This window comes from Vigna unguiculata, chromosome 9 (assembly GCF_004118075.2).
Source record: "Vigna unguiculata cultivar IT97K-499-35 chromosome 9, ASM411807v1, whole genome shotgun sequence".
NCBI classification, from domain to species: domain Eukaryota; kingdom Viridiplantae; phylum Streptophyta; class Magnoliopsida; order Fabales; family Fabaceae; genus Vigna; species Vigna unguiculata.
Genome location: NC_040287.1, coordinates 28,436,861 through 28,461,819, shown reverse-complemented (window position 1 = coordinate 28,461,819; position 24,959 = coordinate 28,436,861). Strand labels below are relative to the sequence as shown.

The following is a 24,959-nucleotide window of genomic DNA, read 5'->3' as shown; positions in this document are numbered from 1 at the left end:
ACAGTGAAGTTCCACTAACCACGAAGGACATGGAATTTGCAAGCTTTATAGGACAAACAGTACCATTATCATTTGAAGCAAACCGCAAGGTCAGGTTGAATTGTTACTATAGTCTCACCTTTTGCATATTCTCCCACTACCTTTTTTCAACATTCTGTCCTACCCACCTTTATTTCTTATTTTATTTATTTCCTTATTTTTTTCTTCCTTTTCAATTTAGATGGTTAATGAATCTTCACACGGGATGTGAAAGAAAGAAAGAATTGTTTTAGAAATCGACACATCTCCTTTGAAGAAATTAAAAGTAAAAAGAGCCAAAAAGAAAAGGGAAAGTTGGTTGAGCTACGATGTTATAAGATACACACTTCCAGATCATGGTGTAACCTCGTCGCCAAACTTTGAGAGAAACCCTCTTTCGTTTCTGTAAAGGGAACTAACCACTTTTTTCTTCTGTTACTACTATTATTATGATCTTCTCTGGGTTTTGGTAAAGAGAGATAGCTTGAGAGTAGAGAGTGTGTTGGATCACAAAGGGTGGAGAAGGGAAACGATAAACAAGAACATAACAAGGAAATGATGTCAACAACGTCTCAAACAAGTGTTAACCATAGCTTGTTTGAAGAGCAAGATCAGATCCCAACGCAGATGGGGTTCAATATTCCTTTTCCATCAACCCAGGCTTTCGCTCCTCTGGGTTGCCATCAATCTTTGAAATCCATCAGTGCAATGGTTCCTTCACTTTCATCTGAACCTGCTTCTTCTGCTGCGAATTTTGCAGAAACCCTATTTTCAACCGCAGTTCAAAGACCACGACAAGATCTCACTTCAAGCTTGGTAGGAGGAGGAGGAGGACAACTCCTTTCCTTGAACAGATCGAGACTGAATCCATGGTGAGACAATTAACTGCACTTAAAATTTTCGCACCTCACCATGCATGCTAGCAATTTCGGTTTCATAATTGATTGTATGTTGTTTTACCCGTCCCTTATGTTTTCTTTCTTTTTGTGTTTTTCTATCTAACAAGTACTTTTTGTATTTATTAATCTCTACGACAAGACTGATAAACAAGATATATACATGTCTCATGTATGGTTTATGATGTTGTTTTGGCTTTGTACAACTTTGGGTTCTTGTAGTATCTGTTTCGGTCTTTGTTTGGGTGCTTAAATCTAAGACCTTTGTGTTATGAATGATATATATGGTTTTATGTATGATTGCATATGAATTTAGGGCATGGGAAGAAGTAACCGATTGCTTGATGAGTAAAAGAATGGGAGGAGACGATAATCATCATCATCTAGGGGTTTCTGCCATGAAGATGAAGAAAATGAAGGCAAGGAGAAAGGTGCGGGAGCCAAGGTTTTGCTTCAAGACTATGAGCGATGTGGATGTGTTGGATGATGGCTACAAGTGGAGGAAGTACGGACAGAAAGTGGTAAAGAATACACAGCACCCGAGGTATACTCCCTAATTCAAATTGTTTCTTTCTTTTCTCTTTGTCTTTATTACTAAAAAGTGACTGCATATACATCAAAAAAGGTGAATTTAAAGCATATTTGTTTAAATTCCACAACTTCTCTCTCTTCAATCTCTCCACTCCTCTCATTATTGTTTCATACTTTTTTCAGAATTCAATATTTGGTTGCTTCACTATACTGGTTATAGGGAAGTTTAATTTGGGTTAGTAATGCGAACTTGATTATAATCATGAGCCATATTAAAGCTAGATAGCTATCACTTTATGCCTTGTGGGGCGAAAATGCAATCGGTTTTTTTTATATTTTTGGTAAAGGAGAGGATGTAAACTTGCCAACGTTAGAACTGAATAACTCAGAAATTTGTTTTCCTCTACGGCATTGCTACTCATGTCTGCGCCAAGGTTTTCCTCCACAGAAATCTTTATAGAATGTTATAAGAGGATGCTTTAATTTTTAGAAACATGAAATATACAATTAGAGAAGATTTTTTTGCCTTTTTATTGTAAAAAAAAAAAAAAAAAACAATGTTGATGTTTGGTTGCTGATTTTATCATCAAATTTGCTCAACAACGACTTCACGGTCGATTGTGTAGACAATTAATAGATGGGGTAATTAATTACAACTAAGGGATACTGCGAAACTGTGACACTTGGTCGTACTGTGGGTATCATTTTTAATCATGGTGTTTGAAACTACAACTGGGAGGTTGAAAATTTTGTCAATTGACGTAGACAAACATCTCTCTCATAAAAAAAGTGCTGTTCTGTGTGGGAACCAATTCTATGAACTTCCGAAGTTTCATGTATTTCAAAAGATGGATTTGAGAAAACAAGAAAGCCATTGCAATGCAGCTAGGTTTGTGGGCTTCTAGGACCTTATGGTGATCTTAGGCTAAAAATTGTATGTTACATTACATTTAAAAACATGGCTTGGAGAATTTGCAGACTATGAAGTGTAATCAAAGGATTAACCTAGTGGTACCAGCACAGGTACATTACATTGAAACAATACAAATTCTCTGCTTTGATTACTCTTGAATTGAGGCTATGAATTGTCCAACATAGCAAGCTAATTATATAGGATTATCTGAGAATAAATTCGTAGTAGTTGCCCTAAGGAGAAGCTAGATTTTGTTTTAAGTAGAAGTATAGCTATCTTTATACTTGGTCTTAATTTAAGTTGGATACAATTGAATTGTATCGAAATATGAATTGAATAAAATTATAAATACTTTAAGTTGCCCAAAATCATCTAATCAATCAGTTATTAAATGTATTTTAAGCCAACCCTTCAAAAATAGCATAATTTTCAAATATTCTTTTTTAGCCACAAACATATTTATGCAAATGATCTAAATTTATTCATAATGCAACATGTTGCAGAAATTGTATCCTTCTTTTTCGCTGGAGGGACAGACAAGTAGACCCAAAAAGCTAGGTTTGAGGCAGGTTAACGGGGACTGTGTATAAGTGTGGGGCCAGAACTAGAAAAATTTAAGAAGGAATGCTGAATTCAATATCTTTTTACAGATAGACTATATAAAACTTTAAAAAAGTGAGTAAAATTGATCTATTTGGGGGATTATGCTCTAAAAAATGAACATACATAAATAAAGTATTAAAAAACTGTTTTACTGATCCATGTTTTAACTACAATGGTGGTGCACTGCACCAAGAGAAGTGAAGTTTTGTGATGATGTGTTTTGGGTACACTGCAGAAGCTACTACCGTTGCACTCAAGATAACTGTAGAGTGAAGAAACGCGTGGAGCGGTTGGCGGAGGATCCAAGGATGGTGATAACCACATATGAGGGGAGACATGTGCACTCGCCATCAAATGAACTTGAAGATTCACAATCTCCTTCTGAACTTAGTAGCTTCTTGTGGTAGAATACAGTGGCAACATGTATATTTTTATGGTAGCTAGAGACTAGAGATGAAGAGGGAATAAGTAGAGAGGAATGAGTATAAATTGACAGTGTATCTAGGAAATGATGCATGCGTGCTTTGGTTCATTGTCAATTTTCACTCCTTCCATCCATTTTCACCCTTTCTAAAACCACAACATATATGTGCCTCCGTTTACTACTTTTACATCACTGTGCTTAACACTCTTGTTGCTGTTTCATAAAAACTCAACAGTTAAAACAAGTAATATTGTAAGTTGCAAACTGGGCTTAAGCTTTTAATACGCTCAAACAGTTTGTTAGGTCTCTATCAAGAAAAAAGAAGAATATGAAGTCGATCCAGTCTTGAAAATGATTATGAAATCCCCGAACGTACGATATGGATTCAAACTCACAATGTTTTTAAATCTAAAGCTTGCTTCAAATCATAAATTTATTTATTGATGTGAATGAAGTTTTTTAAAATCATAAAATTCACATGATGTGATTTCTCCCAAATTAAGGAAGCGGAGTGGTAGTGAGAGTACTGAAAGTCTTCACCCCAGATGGTTTCAACTTCAGATTTGTTACAAGTATTGAGAGATCATAAAACACAAGGTGTTTCAAGGTGTTACTTCCAAAATGAGTATGCCGTGTAAAGCATCATTTATAACTCTTATACTTAAAACTTATAATCCTACTGGACTAGATTAGTATAAACCAATATCTTTTGTAAGATGTATCTATAAGATTATATTCAAAGTGTTGACTAATGGATTAAAGAGTGTTCTTGTAATATCATAAATTGTGCTCAAAGGGAGATGTTGTTGTATAGTATATACTGGTAGTGAATGAAGTGGTGAAAGAGGTTAGATAAAAAAAAAGAAATGTGTATAATAGTTAAGGTAGACTATGAAAATGTTTATAAATTAGTGAGATGAGATTTTCTTTGGTACATGTTGGATACATTAGGATTATGTGGTAGATTAAATGGATACACGAATGTTTGGAATCATACACCATGTCAATTTTGGTCAATTTTTGTCATTGGTAGTCCAACTTACGAATTCAAGCCAACAAAAGAAGTGATATAGAGGAACCCGTTGACACTTTTTCTGTTTTTGACAATTGTGAAAGGATTGGTTAAGATAGTAAGACAAGTTGTCAGGGAAAATTTCTCAGAAGGTGCTAAGGTAGGGGAGAGGAAAGACAAATGTAAAGTTGATGATATATTGTTTGTGTGACACAGATTTAAAATGTGTTGTTATAAAAAGTTTACTTATATATGTTTTAAAGTAGCTCGGACCTAGACTAAATTTTTATAAGAGTAAGATTAGAGAGATGTTACGGGGATGCAGACATATTTTATTATTCCATATTCATTTTTATAGAAAAAATTCATCTTATTCCCGTACCCAAATTAAATGAGTATCAAATTTTTTGTCAAATCCCTATTTCTATTCCCATCAACTAACGGGTATATACTCGTACTCATACCAATACTCGTTTTGTTACTCTTTCAATATTAATTAATTTTTATTAAATAATAAAAAATTACGGTAAATGAAATATAATATTATCAAATATTTAATATTAAAAGAATTATTGTTTTTTTAATATAAATATTTAAAAAGAAATTAAAATGGTATATATTTCAAATTCGAATACCAAATAAAATTTCATAAGAACCAAAACATTCATTAAATTTGTAAACATTGATGAAGCCTAGTTGATAAAATATTTTTAAAAAATATAAAAGGAAAACAAATATTTAAATTAAAATATATTTTAAATGTTTGTTTTCTTCAATTTTTTAAATTCCAATGAATCTCTTTTTTATACACTAATAAAAGTTATAATACATCATTTGATCAAAATCACGCAAAGAATAAAGATTAAAATAATAATAATTTTAACATAGATCTTGTATCTTTTGAACTTCAATATATGTTGGATAATGATAAAAAAAATTCATGCAATTACATTAAAATTTTATATTATAGTAAATAAAATTTATTTACACAATTATAGTAACAAAATTACAGTATGATAATGAGTTAAAAAATAAAAAATAATTATATCAAAATAGTATTCTATATGATAAAAGTAAAAAACAAATAAAAATATTAAAAACTTATTAAATGTGTGTCTTAGAATAATTTGAGTAAGGAGAACAATTGTATAATAAAGAATAGGTAAAATAATTCCATTGGTCCCCATTTTAGTAGAGAAATCTCAAGTAGGTCCCCTTATTTTCTTTTGTCTCAATTAGGTCCTTAATTTGAAAAATCGTTACAATTAGGTCATTTTCGTTAGTAGATCACTAACCGCGTTAACTATGTGCCACGTGGTTTTTTTTTTAATTTTTTAATTTTTTTCTTACAATTATTTTTTAAAAATACAACTTGTCACATCTCAAGCTTACGTTGTGCCACATGGCAGAAACAGTGTGATGTGGCAGTAGTAGTGTCACGATCACTATTGGATATGAAAAGTCTAAATGTAATCCCTATATTTGTTATTTATTCTCAATTTGATCCCAAATTTTGTTACAACTGAATTAATTTCATCCTTATACCAAATTTAATTTTTATATAAATTTTACAATGATATTTTTATTATAATTAATATTTTTAAAAAAATTAAGTTTATTTAAATGTATATTTTGTATTGAAATTTATTTAAATTTTGTTTTAAATATTTATATATCTATAATTTATATATAAATGTTGGAATTGCTTTAAAAATAAAAACTTTATAAATTCATATATCAAATTTTATAACAATTTTATAACAATTTAAAATAAATACATTTATTTAAAATTTAAAAAGTTATTCTTTTTTAAACCAACTCTAACATTTGTCTATAAATTATTGATATATAAATATTTGAAACAATACTTAAATAAAGTTTAATGTAAAATAAAAACTTAATTTTGTTAGAAATATCATCGTGACATTTGTATAAAGGTTAAATTTTGTCTCAATTTGAATAGATATGAAATTACTTCAGCTTTAAAAAACATTGAGACCAAAGGAACTAAATTGAGAATTTTCACATTTAATAGTGACACGTGGCACTGTTATTGCCACATCACATTGCCTCTTCCACGTGGCACATTGTTAGTTTGACATGTGGCAGTTTTTTTTTAAAATAAAAAATAAAAGAAAAAACATATGGTGACACGTGGCACATAATTAACTCTATTAGTGTATTACTAACAGAAAGGATCTAATTGCAACGAATTTTCCAAAATATGGACCTAATTGAGACAATAAAAAAAGAAGGGGACCTACTTGAGATTTTCCTACGAAAATGGGGACCAATGGAATGATTTAACCTTAAGAATATGATAAGATGAAAAATACATTAGACATCTAAGAAAATTTTTCAAATATCAACATAATATAGTCAATGTTAAGAGATGATTGTTTCAACAAAAACAAAAGAGTTCTTCAAATGAAACAAAAATTAATAATAATAGAGTAAAAAAGATAACTTTTTTGCTAAATTCCTCTTTTAGTCCTCTTATTTGTTGTGAAGTTTCAAAATGGTCCTCTAATTATTCGGTATCTCAATTTAGTCCTCCTATTTTCAAAAGTGACTCAATTTAGTCCCCAAAGTTAACAGTGTTAAGATTCGTAACGAAAGAGTGACATGGATCTTTGATTGTGTATAAGTTTTAATTACATGGTTCGTAGCGATGCTTATGTGTAAGATGATCAGCTGAGAAGGGAATTGAGTTCTTGATCATGGTGAAGGGATCACCTAGAAATCAAATTCAAAGCTTACGACTGTGATTTGGATCAGAAGGCACTGCATTGGAGTGATTTTCGTCATTGTGGTCGAAGGCGCTCAACAATCCAGGTGAGTTTAGCTTCAAATTTTTTCGAAATCAGTTTTAGGGTTTTAAGCTTTTGCCACCTTAGTACTATGTGAACAATGTTTGTTCAATTTAAAAGAGAGGACTAAATTAAGTCACTTTTGAAAACAGAAGGACTAAATTAAGACACTGAATAATTAGATGACCATTTTGAAACTTCACAACAAATAAGAGGACTAAAACAGTAATTTAGCCTAAAGTTTTTATATTACCTAATAAATGAAAGGTTTATGCTATTGAACACTTAAATTGAAAGTGTTAAACATTCTCACGTGAAAAAAAAATATACAATAAATAAAAATATTAAAAAAATAGAAATATTCAAATGTGGGATATAAAAAATATTTAATTGACATACATCATTTAAACATAATTGCATAAAGGTTATGATAAGATGAAAAATATCTTTGAGATACAAATGAATTTCATGACAAACCAAATAATTATAAGAAATAAAAAATAGAAAGTGTGTAGTGTGTGTTTGTGCGCGTGTGTGTATGTATATATATATATATATATATATATATATATATATATATATATATATATATATATATATAACTGACTATGAATATTTTAATAGTTTAAACGGGGTCAATGATATGGCGAGGATGGGTATTATGGCTTGTATGGAGACGGGGCAAATATGTACATCCCCATACCCAATTAAAAATGTCAGAGATTTCTCATACCCATACCCAATCAAAACAGGGACATGTTCAAACAAAACCCATAGGGGCGGGTTTATTTGCCATCACAACACCTTTTTTGTTTTTGACAATTGTGAAAAGGATTAGTTGGGATAGTAAGACAAGTTGTTAGGGAAAATTTGTTAAAATGTGTGAAGGTAAGGGAAAGGCAATGTTAGGAATCCAAGTGTGAGTCTAAGTCCCACATTGACCAGAAATGAGAAAGTCAAGCACTATATAAGAATAAAGACCCATAAACCCATCGCCTTAAGGTTTTGGGTTGAGAGTGGTGTCAGTGTCTTATGTGGTTTGGCTCAGATCTCATTGGTGTTGTTCTCCCCAATGAAACCCCCTCTGTAAAACCTGACAAGTGGTATCAGAGCCGATGGTTAATATCGGCTCAGACGAGTGTAGTACCAGTATGGTCCTAGTATCGAAAGTCTTCCTGGCAAGAGTCCCAGGTAAGGGTTCCAGGTAAGCGTGTCCCGTTAAGAATAACGGCGGTACAGAAAAGGGCAAAAAATGAGTACTCGTGGTTGGGCAGCTTTCGCTAGAGAGGGAGTGTACCAATGTGGTTGAAGGGACTCACCCTTGAGGGGGAGATTGTTAGGAATCCAAGTGTGAGTCTAAGTCCCACATTGACCAGAAATGAGAAAGTCAAGCACTATATAAGAATAAAGACCCATAAACCCATCGCCTTAAGGTTTTGGGTTGAGAGTGGTGTCAGTGTCTTATGTGGTTAGGCTCAGATCTCATTGGTGTTGTTCTCCCTAGTGAAAGCCCCTCTATAAAACCTGACAGGCAAGACAAATGTAAGTATGCTTTAGTTTGTTGATGATACATTGTTTGTGTGTGACACATGTTTAAATGTGTTGTTATAAAAAGTTTACTTATATATGCTTTAAAGTAGTGTTAGACCTAGAGTAAATTTCCATAAGAGTAAGATTGAAGGTTTGTGTATGGAGAATGGTGAATTGTCAAGGACTTTTTGTGGGAAAATCCCTATAAACAAAATTAAGAAAAATTTAAATAGGTGGAATTGTAGGTTTGTCCTTTATGGGTTGAGTATGCCAAATAAAATATTTTATTATAACTCTACCCTTGTATTGTTTGTCCTTCTTTAAAACACCAATATATGTTAATACAATGTCATTTCTTGTGTGGTTGGGGGTTAGAGGCTAAAAATAGCTTGATTAAATACGAAAATTTTTGTTAATCAAAGGAATAGGGTGATGAAGGATTATCTTGTTTCTTTTTAAGATTATTGAATATGGTGTGAGTTGATTAAGAAAGATAAGTGAAATCCCCACTGGACATTAAGATAGCAAGCTATCTAGATGTGAAGGTTCCTTTCACAAAGCTCAAGAGAAGAAGATGATGGATTGATTCAAAACAAAAAGGAAATGGAAAGCACATAAACCATAGAAAACCAAGAACAATTAAAGGAAGAAGAAAACATAAAATGGAAAGGGAAGAAATGGTAAAAATGTGAGAAACACGCCACTACAAGGCTAGGTTAGAAGCCATGGCAACCTTGAAGATGAGTGGATGTGTGCCGCCACTTGCTATGCAAGATAAGGCTTAAAAGTATTCACTCCCAAGGGAAGAAACTCTCACAAATGGTTGAGACACAAGAGTGTTTTTACTTCAAAATGTTCAACCCTTTTACATGTCTAGGAGCACCCCTTATATAGAAGAGTTTAGGGGCCTCTAAGCAAATAAAAGATACCTAAGGATGTCTCTACAAAAAACCTAACCCCAACTTCTAGAACCTAGGTCAAATAAGGTTACAAAAATGAGAGACAAAAGAGCCAACTATGGTATGTGCAAGGCTAATTTCGTTCTAGCACAAAAGGAGACAAAGAATGTGTCTCATATGTCTCCAAAAAGTGGCCAAAGTGTGCTAAAAACAAAGGAGACCAAAGGTACATAGGTACACTTATTTTATGCCTTTTACTTTATGCTTTATGCCTTTGCTTTACTCTCTCCTCCACATCATTTATGCTCCCCAATCACCATGCGCCACCTAGCATTGCTTTCTTACTCCTAATTAACCTACAAAGCAAATAAACATAGATTAGCATGTTGGCTTAAGTCAAGTCAACTATAGTCAACAAGTCAAACCTAGTCAAAGGTCAACAAGTCAACTAAAGTTGATTCAACTAAGTCAACTTAGGGAATCAAAAATAGCAAACACAAATGAAAGGGATGAAGGATTAATGAACTTCCTTTCTAAACATGGTTAGTCTTCTTAAGCATTTGCCTCCATCCTTGGTTGGGGTCAATCCTTCATCATCCTCCCCTCCTTGGAGAGAATTTGACCACAAATTCTTTAAGCCTTTGTAGATGGAGCTTGACTTGATTTAGGGGAGGATTTGCGCCTCCCTTTTATGAGCTCTTGTTCCATCATTTCTAAGGGTATTACCCCTAGCTTTGGTTAGGCCATCTTTATTTTCTAGACTATTCTTCCTCTCTTGCTTGTGCTTTGGGCCTTCCCTTTTGGCTTGGGAAGAGAAGGAAGGGTGATGTACATCTTGCTTTGGAAGAATTTTTTTGTAGGCAAGTAACACCTTAGTGAAAGCTTGCCCCTTTTGTTTTTCTTCTTTATCTTTTCTTATTATATTTCTATCCTTATTAACTTCTTGAGGTGATAGAGGTAGTAAAGTTGTCTTTTTCCCATTTTTGAAGAAAATGTATTGGTTGGTATGGCCATCATGTAAAGTTTGTTTATCAAATTGCCATGGCCTACCTAGTAAGATATGTGTGACTTCCATGGGAACAACATCACATAGCACCTCATCTTTGTAGCTTCCTATAGAGAAGTTAATTAGGACTTGTTTATTGACATCTATTTCTCCCTCTTTACTTATCCAAGCAAGCTTGTAGGGCTTAGCATGAGGAATGGTCTCTAAGCTAAGCTTTTCCACCAACCTTGTGCTAGCTACATTGGTACTACTTCTTCCATCAATAATTAGAGAGCAAACCCATTTGTTAATTTTGCATCTAGATTGAAAAATGTTTTCTCTTTCAGTTGGCTCAAGCTCACTTTGATCTTGACCTATCATGCGCCTTAATAACATAGGGTCTTTCTCAAAAAAATTAGTTTTACTAGAGGAAGAAGATTCTTTTGAAAGAGAATGGGGAGATGAGTGTTCACTTTCAACATCATTACTCTTCTTTAAGATCATGGTCCTCTTGGTTGGGCAATTTAAAGCAATGTGATTATAACCCAAACATTTAAAACATTTAATGGAACTTGATCTTGAAGAAGTGGAATGGTGAATGTGATCACTTGGGGACTTACTTTTACTTGGTGGTTCTTGATGAGAGTTAGAAGGGAACTTATCATGTTTCTTTTTATCCTTTCCCTTCCATGAGTGACTAAAGTAGTGGTTGGGTGAGTAACTCTTCTTTGCCCTTCTTTTTCTTTTCAATTGAATTTCAATCCCAAGGGCAAGTGTGAAAATATTTTCAAGAGTGGAGTACTCATACAACTCTACTTGGTCTTGTATGTCCCTCCTAAGACCACTCTCAAATCTTTTTATTTTCTCTTTGTTAGTTTCTTTTATTTCAACCCTACGCATTTGAGACTCTAATTCTTTAAAGTACTCACTCACACTCATAGAACCTTGGTGAAGCCTTTGGAGCTTCAAAAGAAGTTCCTTCCTATAGGAGGGAGGAACAAATCTAGCGCGCATAAGAGATTTAATGTCCATCCAAGAAGCCGCGGGTGGCCCTTGGTCATAATTCTTACAAACTTTATGCCACCAAGTATTGGCATACTCCAAAAATCCTAAAACTACTAGATCAACTTGTGCTTGATCCTTTACATGATTTTCATTGAAAATTTGATCAACTTTAGCTTCCCAATCAAGGAAGATTTTGGGATCACTTCCACCATAGAACTTAGGAATCTTTAGAGTTTGCTTCTCTTGTGATGGGTTGCGCCTAGAATGCCCTCTTTTCCTAGGCTCTCTTTCTTTCTCCCTAGCTTCAAGCCTTTGAATGTGCTCTTGGATTCTTAGGTCACTTTGCTCCTTGTCTTTTCTCAATTGTTCAAAGGCCTCCTTCCTAGACAACTTCAAATCCCGAAGCAATCTCATCAATGTATTGTTTTTGTTTGGTGTAGGTGCATTTAATGAACTTGCCATGATTCCTACAACAAAAACACTCAAATCGGAGACAAAATAAATGGATTAGAGGTTAGACAACATGAAAACCGAGACCAAATCCAACCCAAATAACCCAAGTGTTTAGATCACTCTCCCAAAGTAACAAGGCAAGGCTAGCACTCAAAATCCACCAAAGGAGTGAAGCAAACACTTTTAAAAACTTGTTCAAAACCTTTCAAATGCAAGACAAGTGATTCGGCCACAACATCCCAAGAGTTTCAAGAAAAGAAAACTACTAAGACACAACAAAGAACACCTAGTGACAAGCAAGAAAAGCACAAAAATAAGAAAGTTTAACTTCTAAGGAAATTTTTTTTTTAAAGACAAAACTTGAACAAGACTAAAGCAATGAAAAACACTTTTAAAGACTCTATGGAAAGCATTTGAACAAGCCAAGATTATACCTCAAATTATGCATACACCAAGAAAGATCATAACCAAGTTAAAGCATGGAACTAATTTGCCAATATCACCCAAAATCCAAGTATAAAATTTGGTAGCATAACACCTAGTAAAAATGGCCAAATGGATTCACCAAGCAACACATTAGCTCTCTTCCAAACTGTTTTTGGTCATGAAAATAATTTTTCTTTTCAAAACTAGGTACTTAAGATGATGAGAAGGATATTTTAGGGTGTCTTGAACACTTAGTTCCTTAAAAATTAGGTCAAAATCAATTTCAAGGAGCATGCTACAACAAAAGGCATAGATCTCATGCAATAGCTCAAATACTTAGAAACAAGAATAAGAAAACTCAAAGAAGCATATGACATATGACTCAAGCAAAAGTTAGACACATTTAAAGACTCAACATGACATACACAAAGACACAAACATGTAGCTATCATGCATTTAAACTCATGGATTTGAGGCTCAAAGACTAAGCATCAAAAGACATGTTATCCAACCACATTTAGGAGCAAAAGAGTCATAAAACCGAAGCCAAAATTGCCACCACATAACCTGAAAACGTTGTTTTTCGTATTCTCGGCAGCTCTAACCTTTGCTCACTCATTTGATCATAACTCTCTCCACAGAACTCCAAATGCGTTAATTCTTTTTTTGTTGGAAACTAGACTCACAGATCTTTCTTTTTATATAAAGAACGTTACTTTTGCACCACTGAGCTAGCTGCAGTATTTTTTTCAAAAATGCACACGTTGCTGCCAACACTGTTTTTATGTGGACCATTCCAAGATAGCTACACAAGACAAGGTTAGAACATGAAAAACACCATATTCAAGATAAACTAGGCTCTAGATACCAAATGATGAAGGATTATCTTGTTTCTTTTTAAGATTATTGAATATGGTGTGAGTTGATTAAGAAAGCTAAGTGAAATCCCCACTGGACATTAAGATAGTAAGCTATCTAGATGTGAAGGTTCCTTTCACAAAGCTCAAGAGAAGAAGATGATGGATTGATTCAAAACAAAAAGGAAATGGAAAGCACATAAACCATAGAAAACCAAGAACAATTAAAGGAAGAAGAAAACATAAAATGGAAAGGGAAGAAATGGTAAAAATGTGAGAAACACGCCACTACAAGGCTAGGCTAGAAGCCATGGCAACCTTGAAGATGAGTGGATGTGTGCCGCCACTTGCTATGCAAGATAAGGCTTAAAAGTATTCACTCCCAAGGGAGGAAACTCTCACAAATGGTTGAGACACAAGAGTGTTTTTACTTCAAAATGTTCAACCCTTTTACATGTCTAGGAGCACCCCTTATATAGAAGAGTTTAGGGGCCTCTAAGCAAATAAAAGATACCTAAGGATGTCTCTACAAAAAACCTAACCCTAGCTTCTAGAACCCAGGTCAAATAAGGTTACAAAAATGAGAGACAAAAGAGCCAACTATGGTGTGTGCAAGGCTAATTTCGTTCTAGCACAAAAGGAGACAAAGAATGTGTCTCATATGTCTCCAAAAAGTGGTCAAAGTGTGCTAAAAACAAAGAAGACCAAAGGTACATAGGTACACTTATTTTATGTCTTTTACTTTATGCTTTATGCCTTTACTTTACTCTCTCCTCCACATCATTTATGCTCCCCAATCACTATGCGCCACCTAGCATTGCTTTCTTACTCCTAATTAACCTACAAAGCAAATAAACATAGATTAGCATGTTGGCTTAAGTCAAGTCAACTAAAGTCAACAAGTCAAACCTAGTCAAAGGTCAACAAGTCAACTAAAGTTGATTCAACTAAGTCAACTTAGGGAATCAAAAATAGCAAACACAAATGAAAGGGATGAAGGATTAGTGAACTTCCTTTCTAAACATGGTTAGTCTTCTTAAGCATTTGCCTCCATCCTTGGTTGGGGTCAATCCTTCATCATAGGGGGAAAAGGACATAAGACAGTTCAATATTGCATTATTGGCTAACTTGAACCGGAGACTTTGGAGTGCGAAATTAAGATTTATGGAGGCATATTTTAGAATCAAAGTATGGATCATGGAGAAGGTTGAATGAAAGAGCCTTAGACCAAAACACGAATCATGGTGGTAGAGAGACCCACAAAGAGAAGTGGTTCACGAAATTCAATACATAGAGAAAGAGATAACATATGAGCATGGAGAGATGGTGACAAATCTTTCTATAGTTAAGTCTGCATACACAAAGCCAAAGAATATCTTTAGAGGGAAAATTTGACTAGTTTAATCTTTTTTGGAGAGTAAAGCTTCTATCATTTGCGCAACATTTTTTATTATGGGTAATTGAAAATAGCGTAGCGACTAAGGTAAACCTAGGAAGAACGAGAATATTGATTGCCAACACCTTATGTGTTTTATACAAAGAGATGGAGGAAACAATTAACCACCTATTGTGTTTTTGTTGTAAGATAATTAGTAAGGTATGGAACATGTGTTGATAGGTGGGTTGGTGTTAAAGTTATACATCATAACTAACCTAAGAATTGTTATGACAAATTTTGTCTAACACAACTTAATGGTAATGTGAATAGGGTATAGAAGGGGCATCTAAGTAGTCATTATTTAAAATGAGTGAACTTAAAGTAACATAATTGTTTTTTACGGGCCAAATGCGGGACAGGCTGGTCCGCATTGCCACCCCTAATATGATGCACTTTTTTAGGCTATGTTTGAATGTCTAGTCTACTTTTCAATTTCAAAATATGTGAAGTAACATGAAGAATCACTACATGATATAAAATTTCAATACGGTGCTAAAAGGCAAACCTACTTTAATGAAATAATCTCGTTTCAATAATTTGTTTGCATCAATTCAATTAATTATCCTAACTTACACACAATTTATTTCATTTCCTTGCTATTTTAAGTTCTAAATCACCAAGTTTATCAACATTTCTCTTTTAATTTTTTTTAATCTTGTAAGGAAACAATAATAGAATTACCAGTTTGGACTAAAGCTACCACTATTAGAAAATATTTCATTAACAATCAATTCTAATGACCAAAAGTTGTTAGTTACTATAGTAACCAATTTAGATATAAATTTACAAAATAAAAAAATTATTGGTTACTAAAATAGTCATTATTATGAAAAAAAAATATAATTAGTCTCTAAATTGATTTGTAAAATTTAGCTACCAAGGTTATAGCAACCAAAGGAAATTGATCATTAAACATTAGTTACTAAGGTTTTTGCTACCAAAAAAATTAGTTTCTAAATTAGTCTCTAATTAATTAATGACTATTTTAGCGACAGATTATTATTTTTTACTCAGAATAATGACTATCTTAGTAATCATTAATTTTTTATTTTGTAAATTGATATCTAAATTGGTCACTATAATGACTAACAACTTTTAATCATAAAATTGATTGATAATAAAATATTTTCTTATTGTCTCTCTACGTGCTTCCACCAAGTTCAACGAGGCTCAACCTCAATTTTGGGCTATTTTACCATATATTATGTTTCTTGCTTTCTTTTTTTAAAAATAAAATACTGTTTAATAGGCAATTAAAGAATCAAAACCTGTGCAATAAGACGCAAGTGCCAATGCCTTTCGGCTATTGCTTCCTACAAACTACTAATTGCACCCCCAAGGAAGAAAATCCAAACATTGTTTTGCAAAATCACTGTATCACTGAACCACCATCGTGGTTCCTGCCACTACAACTTCCAACATCACCTGAGCTATAGTGGAAAAAGAAGATAGAAAATATGAAAAAATCTCGTTTTGAAATTCTTTTTCCAAAATGTATTTATGTGTTTTGAAAATTTATTTTCGAAACACATTTCATGTTGCTGTTCCAAAAGACTCATCCCAGAAGGCATTAAACACATTTTGGAAGTTTATTCCAAAATATTGGTTCCATAATGTACTTCTTATATTTCGGAAATTCTGTTTTGAAAATCTCAAAACGGAAATCTCTTTCCAAAAAATCTTGTTCCAGAATCTGAAATATGTAATACGAAAATCACTTTTACAGAAGGTAAAAGAGTCATTTTAAAAATTCATGGGGGGTGTGGAGAGAATTTATTGGAGTGAAGGAAGTAAAAGCCTGCCGTTTTATTCTGTGCTGGGAGGGATTACAGAGGCATTATGTATGGCCCAAAATCTCCATTCAGTGTTCTCGGCAATGGACTTTTCCTCCCTTTCATTTTGTACCACATTCTCTTTCGGTAACAGCTTAAACTTTTTTATTTATTTGTCACTAAAAAAACTTCTCATTTTCAGAAGTGATTTATAAATAATTATTAATCCATTCAAAACAAGTTCTAAAAGGAATTTTCAATTTTTAAATGATTATAATTCATAAATAAATAAATAATAACATATTTATGATATCAAACTACCAAGTATTTAAAAAAAAATTGTTTGAAATTAGGAAGTCTGAAGTTCGAAAATAGTAATGGCATTGGTAAAAAAAAGTGATAGCAAAATCAGTTACATATTTGGAGACATAAAAACAAAAAGACAGTACACATGCAACGTATTCTGTAATAGGTTTTTGGAAATAGCTTTTAACTGTTGTGAAGTGTCTCTAAGTGTTCAGTTTCTGAGTTTTGGTATCTATGATAGATTCTGCTATATACAGTACCATGCTTAGCCTTTTGTGTTCATATTTTCATATCTTGTACTTGCATATCTCATGTGCTTTGTGTTTGGCCTTTCTTTTCTTCTCTTTCTTATCTATACACCCAGACAAAACAATGTGAAGTAAATGGTCATTATAATTTTCCTTTTTCTGTTTCTTTTCAAATCTCCAATAAAAAAAAAGTGAGAAAAAAAAAGATAAGATTCAAAGTCAGGAATTGGAATGAGAATGATTTAAGTATCATACTAAATTTTTCCTTTTAGGTTTACACTTTTAAAATTAAATCATCAGCTTTAGAAAACAAAATATTAAAATATACTAAAATTTAAAATGATAATAAAATATTAAAAAACTTTGGTTGTCAAATTCATAAAAGAATAACTATTGAGCGGTAAAAAAAAAAACTAATTAAGCTTTAGAAAGTTTGTAATTAGATGATAATGTAAAATACAACGTCATTATATAGCTTATTTTTCCTTCCTATTTATAAGAGAATTAGGAAAATTGCAGTCTAATATATGCACATCGCTTAATAAGAGAAAAAGCAAACTAAAAAGATATTAAAGTTAAGAGTTGCCTCAAGTTGGGAGTATGATCATTGCCAGCTTGGAGCATATACTTTTGTATCCAGTTAGAGGCCAGGATTTCATTAAAGTATGACTATTGAAAAAATTATTTTTCCTGCCAATTTTGATTTGATTTTCTTTTTTAAGAAATACTTACAAATCTTGAAAAGAATTTTTTTTTTTTTTTAAATATTTTGTATAAAATATTTTTTGTAATAAATTTTATAAAAAATACTTTCAAATTTAATAATTTTGTAGAAAACAAAGTTTTAAGATAAGAAAAACTAACTATGAAAAGTCTAAAATATTCGACTTCAAGATATTAAAGTGAGGAATATGTTTACAAGTTTTTGTTAACTCTAAATTGCAAAGTATCTCAAAATGTCTTATTTATATTACAATAAAATGTCTAATTTATAATCAATTTTAATGACTAAAAGTTATTAGTCATTATAGTGACCTATTTAATTATCAATTCACAAAATAAAAAATTATTAGTTACCAAAATAGTCACTATTATGAATAAAAAATTATAATTAGTCACTAATTAATCAAATATTAGTTTAGAAACTAATTATTTTGATAGAAAAAATCTTGGTTGTGATCAATTTTCTTTGGTAGCTAAAACATGGTACCTAAATTTTATAAACTAATTAAGAAACAATTTATAATTTTTTATTTATAATAATGACTACTTTAATAACCAATAACTTTTTTATTTTGTAAATTGGTCACTATAGTGATTAACAACTTTTTATCACTAAAATTTGTTATTAATAATTTTTTTTAATAATATATATATATATATATATATATATATATATATATATATATATATATAATTAGGATATAATAATAGAATGAAAAAGATTGGATTAAAGCAAGTGCAAATTGGGCCTTGATAAAATTCTGGTCCGCCAGAAGAGCAAGTATTTGCATAGGACCATTTATTATTTTTACATCCACTTTTCTCTATTCACACACTTAAACCCTCTCTTGATAGAAAAAAAAAATAACTTTAAAAAGCGATTATTGTTGTAACGAGCTAATAATATAACTAATTCGTGTTTTTTTAATAAAAATTAACGAAACAGAAATTCTTTCTTGATGTAATTTTATTTTCTGTTAAAGAATTAATGAATTTTTTCATGCATAATACTTTTTTACATCTTTATTACCACTATACTACATGTATATTTTATATCTTGAACTCTACCATTAACAGCTTTTAATTTTTTTTACTTGAAAAAAAATATTTTTTATACTAAAAAAATAAAAAATAAATATTTAAAGCTCTAAAAAATATAGAAATTTTGTTTAGAAAAATATTATAATTAAAAAATATACAAAAATAAAAAATTTTAAAATATAAAAAATATGAATTCTCTTAATTGAAATTTATAAAATAGAAAAAATTATTAAAATTTATTAAAGAAAAACACATGATATTATCATACATGTTAAAATAAAACAACATTATTGTTTTCCAAAGTCAAATATAAAGAAATATATTATATTTGCATAAATATAAAATAAGAATATCAAATAACAATTGGATAATGATAAAATAATTTTAAAAAAGAGTAAAAAAATGAGTTAATGTATATCCCAATAATAAGTTACAAAACTACTGACCAAATGTTAGTACAAGTCTTTTAGAATACATAAATGATTAAAGGTGTTTTAATAAGTTAAAACGGAGATCGGAATAAGAATAAGGAAGATATGAGGACCGATATACGTAGAAACTCATTTGTGTCCGTACTCATACCCGTACCTAATAAATACAGAGATTCCTTGTCAATATCGGAACAAGTTCAAATAATATTATGGGGAACAAGTTCATTTGTCATCCTATACTGAGGGGATGTGTACGTAGCATTCACACCTACCTTAAGCAAGTTTTATTATTAAGGGACGGTGTAATGATAGGTAAAATTTCAACGTAGAGCACTATATCTTCTATTTTGTCTTGGTTTTACCGATTCTATTTGTAACCAAGTATTTTTTTTAAGCTTGTGATTCTTCTCTCAAGGTTAAGAATCAAATCGTTGATTTTTCTCTCATTATATTACCTTAATTTAATAATTATTTAGTCATCATTACTTGTGTTAATATTTATTATACTTTAAATTTGTTACAGATTATGTATTTATTTTAGCATGATTGTCATAAAATTCTTCTATATTTATATTAGACAAATATTTCAATTTATTTGTTGATATTTGTATGTTGTTATTTTTAGTTAATCTTGAGCTATAGGTTGCCATAATCCTACATATTATCTACACAATCCTTCTTAAATAATAAGTTTTGCTAAAGATAAGTTGGAATCCTTCTTAAATCCTCATTCTTGAGTGATAAGGCTTGCTAAAGGTAAGTTGAAATCCTACATGTAATTACAAATCCATCAGTCTTGAGTGACAAGACTTGCTTAAGGTAGGTTGGAATCCTACTTATCACTACACATTATTTTACACATACATAGAAAACAAGTTTTGTAGTGTTATGGACTAGGCTCAATCTTAGTAACATTCCTAGTAAGCCATCAACCAAGCTAGACAAGATTTATAGAAGACATTTTAGTCCATTTAATAGGAAAATATTGATAGTATCGCTAAAGCATTTGAACCACTTTGATTAATGAAACATTTGAATCATAATATTAAAGGACTAACTCTACTAATAAATAAAGTGAATCAAAACACTAAACAAGGTCTTATTTGTATGAGAAGGAAGAATGAAGCCTTAGGTTAAATAAGAATGACAATAAATAAAACATAACACGTTGAATTTTCTAGCTTAATATCTCCATTTCTTTATATAGAATATTTTGGTGCTAACCAAGGGGCAAGAAAATCAATTATGCTTGAGTTTTAAAAACGCAAGCATAAAAAATGATGATGGTGCAAGAGGAGATACTTCGAACCTTATAACAAATGGATGACAAATTGAGATTTAAAGGAGAAGAATCACACTATGTCTGGAAGGTTGTGAGGATGAAAGCATATCGATCAAAGTCTCTCCATGAAGATTTATTTTAAATTTCAATTTTATCTCCAACAATTTTGATCTCTCAAGTAACAATTGCATATATTAAAAATATATTTAAATAAGTTTTTCCATAACTACTTTCAGAAAAATAAAATATGAAAAATAATATATAATACAAGCTAAATATTTAAAAATTCAAAGATATTATCCAAATTAAATAGAGACTAATTTTAACTTTTTGAAAAATGTAAATTTAATTTTTTTTTTCCAATTTTTTCGTTCCTAGAATTATCATATTGTACCAATATCCTTTTCACTGAGTGAAATATATTAGCATGGGATTTCCTATACTTCTGATGTCTTATAGTTGATTAGAAAAAGTATAATTAACTCTAATTTATCACCTGCAAGAGAATCAACTACTCACTCCTTATATTTATTTCATTCATTACCAAACATAACTTGTGAATTGACCAACAACTGAGTTAATATCTATACCAGAAAACAATATTAGATTGGAAAGTTGAAGGAGTTTATCATATTTTGTCGTAAAAAAAAAGAAGTTTGGAGGAGGTATAGTTCAAAATAAAAATAATGAGATTAATTAAATTGTATACAACTACATTTATTTTAATTCTTCTTTTCGATTAAAAACAAATCTCCTAACATTAAAGGTTGAAGTGTTTTTCTATGGCACATACGCATATAATAAAACTGTTGTTTGTATTGTTAAGGAATACTATAAAAGCTTGCTTCAATTATCACTAAAACATTTGAATCACTTGGATTAAGAAAGCATATAACATAATATTAAAAGAATATATTTATTAATAAATATAATAAATTAAAACAGTCAATAAGGTCTTATTCACATTAGAAGAAGTAATGACTACAAGGTAATCGACTAAATGTTCATCCTCCTTAGCTAGTTCTTTTCTCCTTTATATACGAAAATTATTTTCCTGAGGAATGGTCCATTAATACGTCACAATGATATTTAAAAAAAAGGAAAAAATATATCTTATAGTTGCAGAAAAATAAAATAAAATTGTAGTACATTTATGGAAAATAAATTAGTTAAATCCGTGTTTGGTTTAGCGAAGGTCACATGTGTGATTCATCAGTACCGAGAGAATCGGAAGGAACGGAGCACGACCAGGTCCGTGCTTGGAATCTGCGTTTTGTTATTTTTGTTTTGTAAAAGAAAATATTTTTAAAATAGCAACTTACGAGAAAAAGTTGAATAACGCTTTGAATATTGGTTTGAAAGCTTTGAAAATAACGCGGCGCATAAAACGAGCAAACAAAAAGAAAAGAAGAGAAAAAAACAATGGTTGATAATGGTAAGGTTCATTTATTTATTTTTTATCCAGATAGAAGGTGGGGCCCACAGAGAGCGCACGTGGGGAGGGGATAATGGATGAAGTGGGAAAAGGGTTACATAATTTGATGGGACCCACTTTGTCCCCATACGCTCCCACTTTTCTGTCTCTTACACGCACCTTCTTGCCTCAGGTCCCACGTGTGGACGAGTTACCATCTCCAACAACTTTAACTTAAACTAATACCACTGCTATTTACTTTTTAATTATTTTAATAATTTAACTTATTTAAACTAAACCACATTATTTTTAATCATTTTCTTTTATGCAAACTCATCTTAAACTCGATACTACATTAAACATGAATTCTTTAATCCTTACAACAATTGATAAAAAATTAATGGAATCTATGTAAGTTTGACCAGTGACTTCGTAAGAAAGTTAGAAGATGATACCTATGCTTTATTTCATAAGCTCTCTATTATGAGTGCATTTTAATAATTTAATACCATAGGAATATTTGAAAGACTAGTTTTACTAAAGATAGTAATTACTAACAAAAGCACTTATTGAAAATTTACTATTTAATTGTGCTTTTAATCTGTTATTGAAAACAACCGTTTGTGTTTTTAACAGCATTGAGTGATGTGACACTAACATGCTGATTGATTTACACTCAAAAATAAAAACTGAAAATTGATATAGAAAAGCTGAATATAAAATCATAACTTAACATACATGTGAAAAATATGTTACATATAGCTTAAGGCACACATATTTATTAATAGTAAATAACAAACATAATATTGTAAAAGTAAATAAGCATTAACTTAATTGTAGTACTGTTTTTCTTATTATAACTTATCACAATGCATTAAATAATTGTATCTTTTTACAAAGTTGTGTTCCTTTTATTCATTTTTTTTGTATTTTAAATAATGTATTTTTATTGATGTAATAGTTTTTCTTTTTATGTTGCAAAATTTTGTGGAATGTAATTACACTCTTATACTTAATTATTTGTAAATATGTTTCATTAATACTAAACAATTATATAATATTAATTAAAAAGTTATATAAGTGATTAAGATAAGATTTTATTAATGACATGAAAACTTTTATTGAAATAAGAAAAACTGTACTTAAATTTTAGTAACTTATTAAAAAATACTTATTTTATTATATAATTAAAATATAATTGTGTGTCGATCAATTTCATGGTCAAAGTAAAAAATATTCCGTATTAATTTATTAGTTCAAGTAGTATTTACGGAACAAAAAGGGGTCAATCACTTAAGTACATTCTATGTGAATTTTAATTATAAGTCAATAAAATAAAACTGAATTGAAAAATGAGATTTGTATTTTGTTATATATTCTAAATTAACTTTATTTCTTGTTTAATGAGATATCCAACAAATTCTTTTAAAACTGAAAAGAATATCGAATGGAAAACAAAATATAATAAAAGAAATTGTGTTTTTTATTTTTATCTTATCTCATTACACATTTTTCAGCTAAAATTTTGAACTTATAATGATTGTTTTAGATGTTCCAAGTTCACAAATACATAATCAAGCCTTATTCCTAATGTCTTATATTGTTTATTTCAAATAAAACTATAAAATTTTCTAGTCAAAGAGAATTCTAATCAGATGGTCCAAGACAAAGAAACCCACTAGATAAAATATAATGATGTGTAAACAAATGAAAAAGCTAAATTATGCAATAGTAAGATGTAACCTAGAAAAGATGAAATAATTCCCTTAAGGATACACTTAGGCAAAATCTAAAATATATACTAAATAAATATAATAAATTATACTCTCATGTAACTAATATTATTAGTATTTTAAATCTTGTTTATTAATGGGTCTCAATATTTTTATACCAACTATCTAGTAGTGATTTTTAATTTAAGTTTTTCTAAAAAAAAAATCAAATGACTAAATTATTTAGAACTTGATTTTATATAATTTTATTTTTTTATTTAGATTTATGATATTAGAATTCTTTTCAAAGAAATTAACTTTATTTAAATATAATTAGCAGTACAATTTATTTAAATTTATTTTTAAAAAGACTAATTTTATTTATTCTAATATTTTTATTATATGATTTTATTTAGATAACATTTTAAGATCAATTTTTATTTTATTTTATATATTATAGAATTATTTCTAAATAACCTTATTTATTTAAAAGAAAATTATAGATACTGATATGGTCATCGGTATAAAAAGTCGGAAGCAATTAAATAAATTCTTTTATATAGTTAACTTGTGATGAAGTAATAAAGGTGTTGGTATGCATTTGTCTTTCTCCAATTTCTCAACACTTGAACGATGAATTTCATGGACAATATAACCAATACTCAGAAAATACTTTATGGAACAAAAAGCGAAAAAGACAAGTGCGGAAATATTTGGTGCATGAACACGTGAGAGAGTATTCACTTCACAAAATATTAAACCTAGAAAGTGATTTAAAATGTATTATAATAATAAACATTTGTAATCGTAGGTGATAGATGGAGGTAGTATATGTGAAGAATGATAAGAGCATATACGACAGTCCATGGTGATGTTTTTGTTGAAATGATTAGAGTGTAGTACAGAACGTCACAAACCTCTGAAATTCATGCACTTATGGCCATTGTGTTCTGGATGGCCCCCTCTCCTACTACTGTACCCTAACGTTTGTCCACATTTCTTTGTAGTTTACTTTCATCATCAATTCAATTTCGCATCAAACATTTTCTAGTTTATTTTACTTTAAATGTACAACATTTGTAAACTTTTAAACACCATTGTTATATTTACTACATCTACATTTTAAAAACTCATGACTCACTTATCATAATGATAAGGAGTAAATTTTAAGTCCCACAAGACTAATTTATAAAGTGAAATTTGCACCCACATATATATTGAAAATTAGTT

General features: G+C 30.4%; 1 protein-coding gene across 2 annotated transcripts; it reads left to right on the top strand.

Annotated features, from left to right (window-relative positions):
- The first annotated feature begins 230 nt into the window (after positions 1–230).
- LOC114162290 (probable WRKY transcription factor 13) lies at positions 231–3,649 on the top strand. Of its 2 annotated transcripts, XM_028046123.1 has the most exons (4): positions 232–694; positions 779–890; positions 1,231–1,458; positions 3,197–3,484. In XM_028046123.1, exons 1-4 carry the CDS (start codon positions 574–576, stop codon positions 3,366–3,368), a joined length of 633 nt encoding a protein of 210 aa, XP_027901924.1. In that variant the 5' UTR covers positions 232–573; the 3' UTR covers positions 3,369–3,484. The 2 variants fall into 2 exon arrangements, with proteins under 2 accessions (XP_027901923.1, XP_027901924.1); XM_028046122.1 differs by having other exon boundaries at positions 231–890; positions 3,197–3,649.
- Positions 3,650–24,959: the final 21,310 nt, after the last annotated feature.

Excerpts from the sequence above, each read along its gene's own strand:
- LOC114162290 (XM_028046122.1), top strand. The coding sequence starts at position 574 with ATGATGTCAACAACGTCTCAAACAAGTGTTAACCATAGCTTGTTTGAA. Across the intron at positions 891-1,230 it reads AGATCGAGACTGAATCCATG|GGCATGGGAAGAAGTAACCG; the intron begins GTGAGACAATTA and ends ATATGAATTTAG. Across the intron at positions 1,459-3,196 it reads AAGAATACACAGCACCCGAG|AAGCTACTACCGTTGCACTC; the intron begins GTATACTCCCTA and ends GGTACACTGCAG.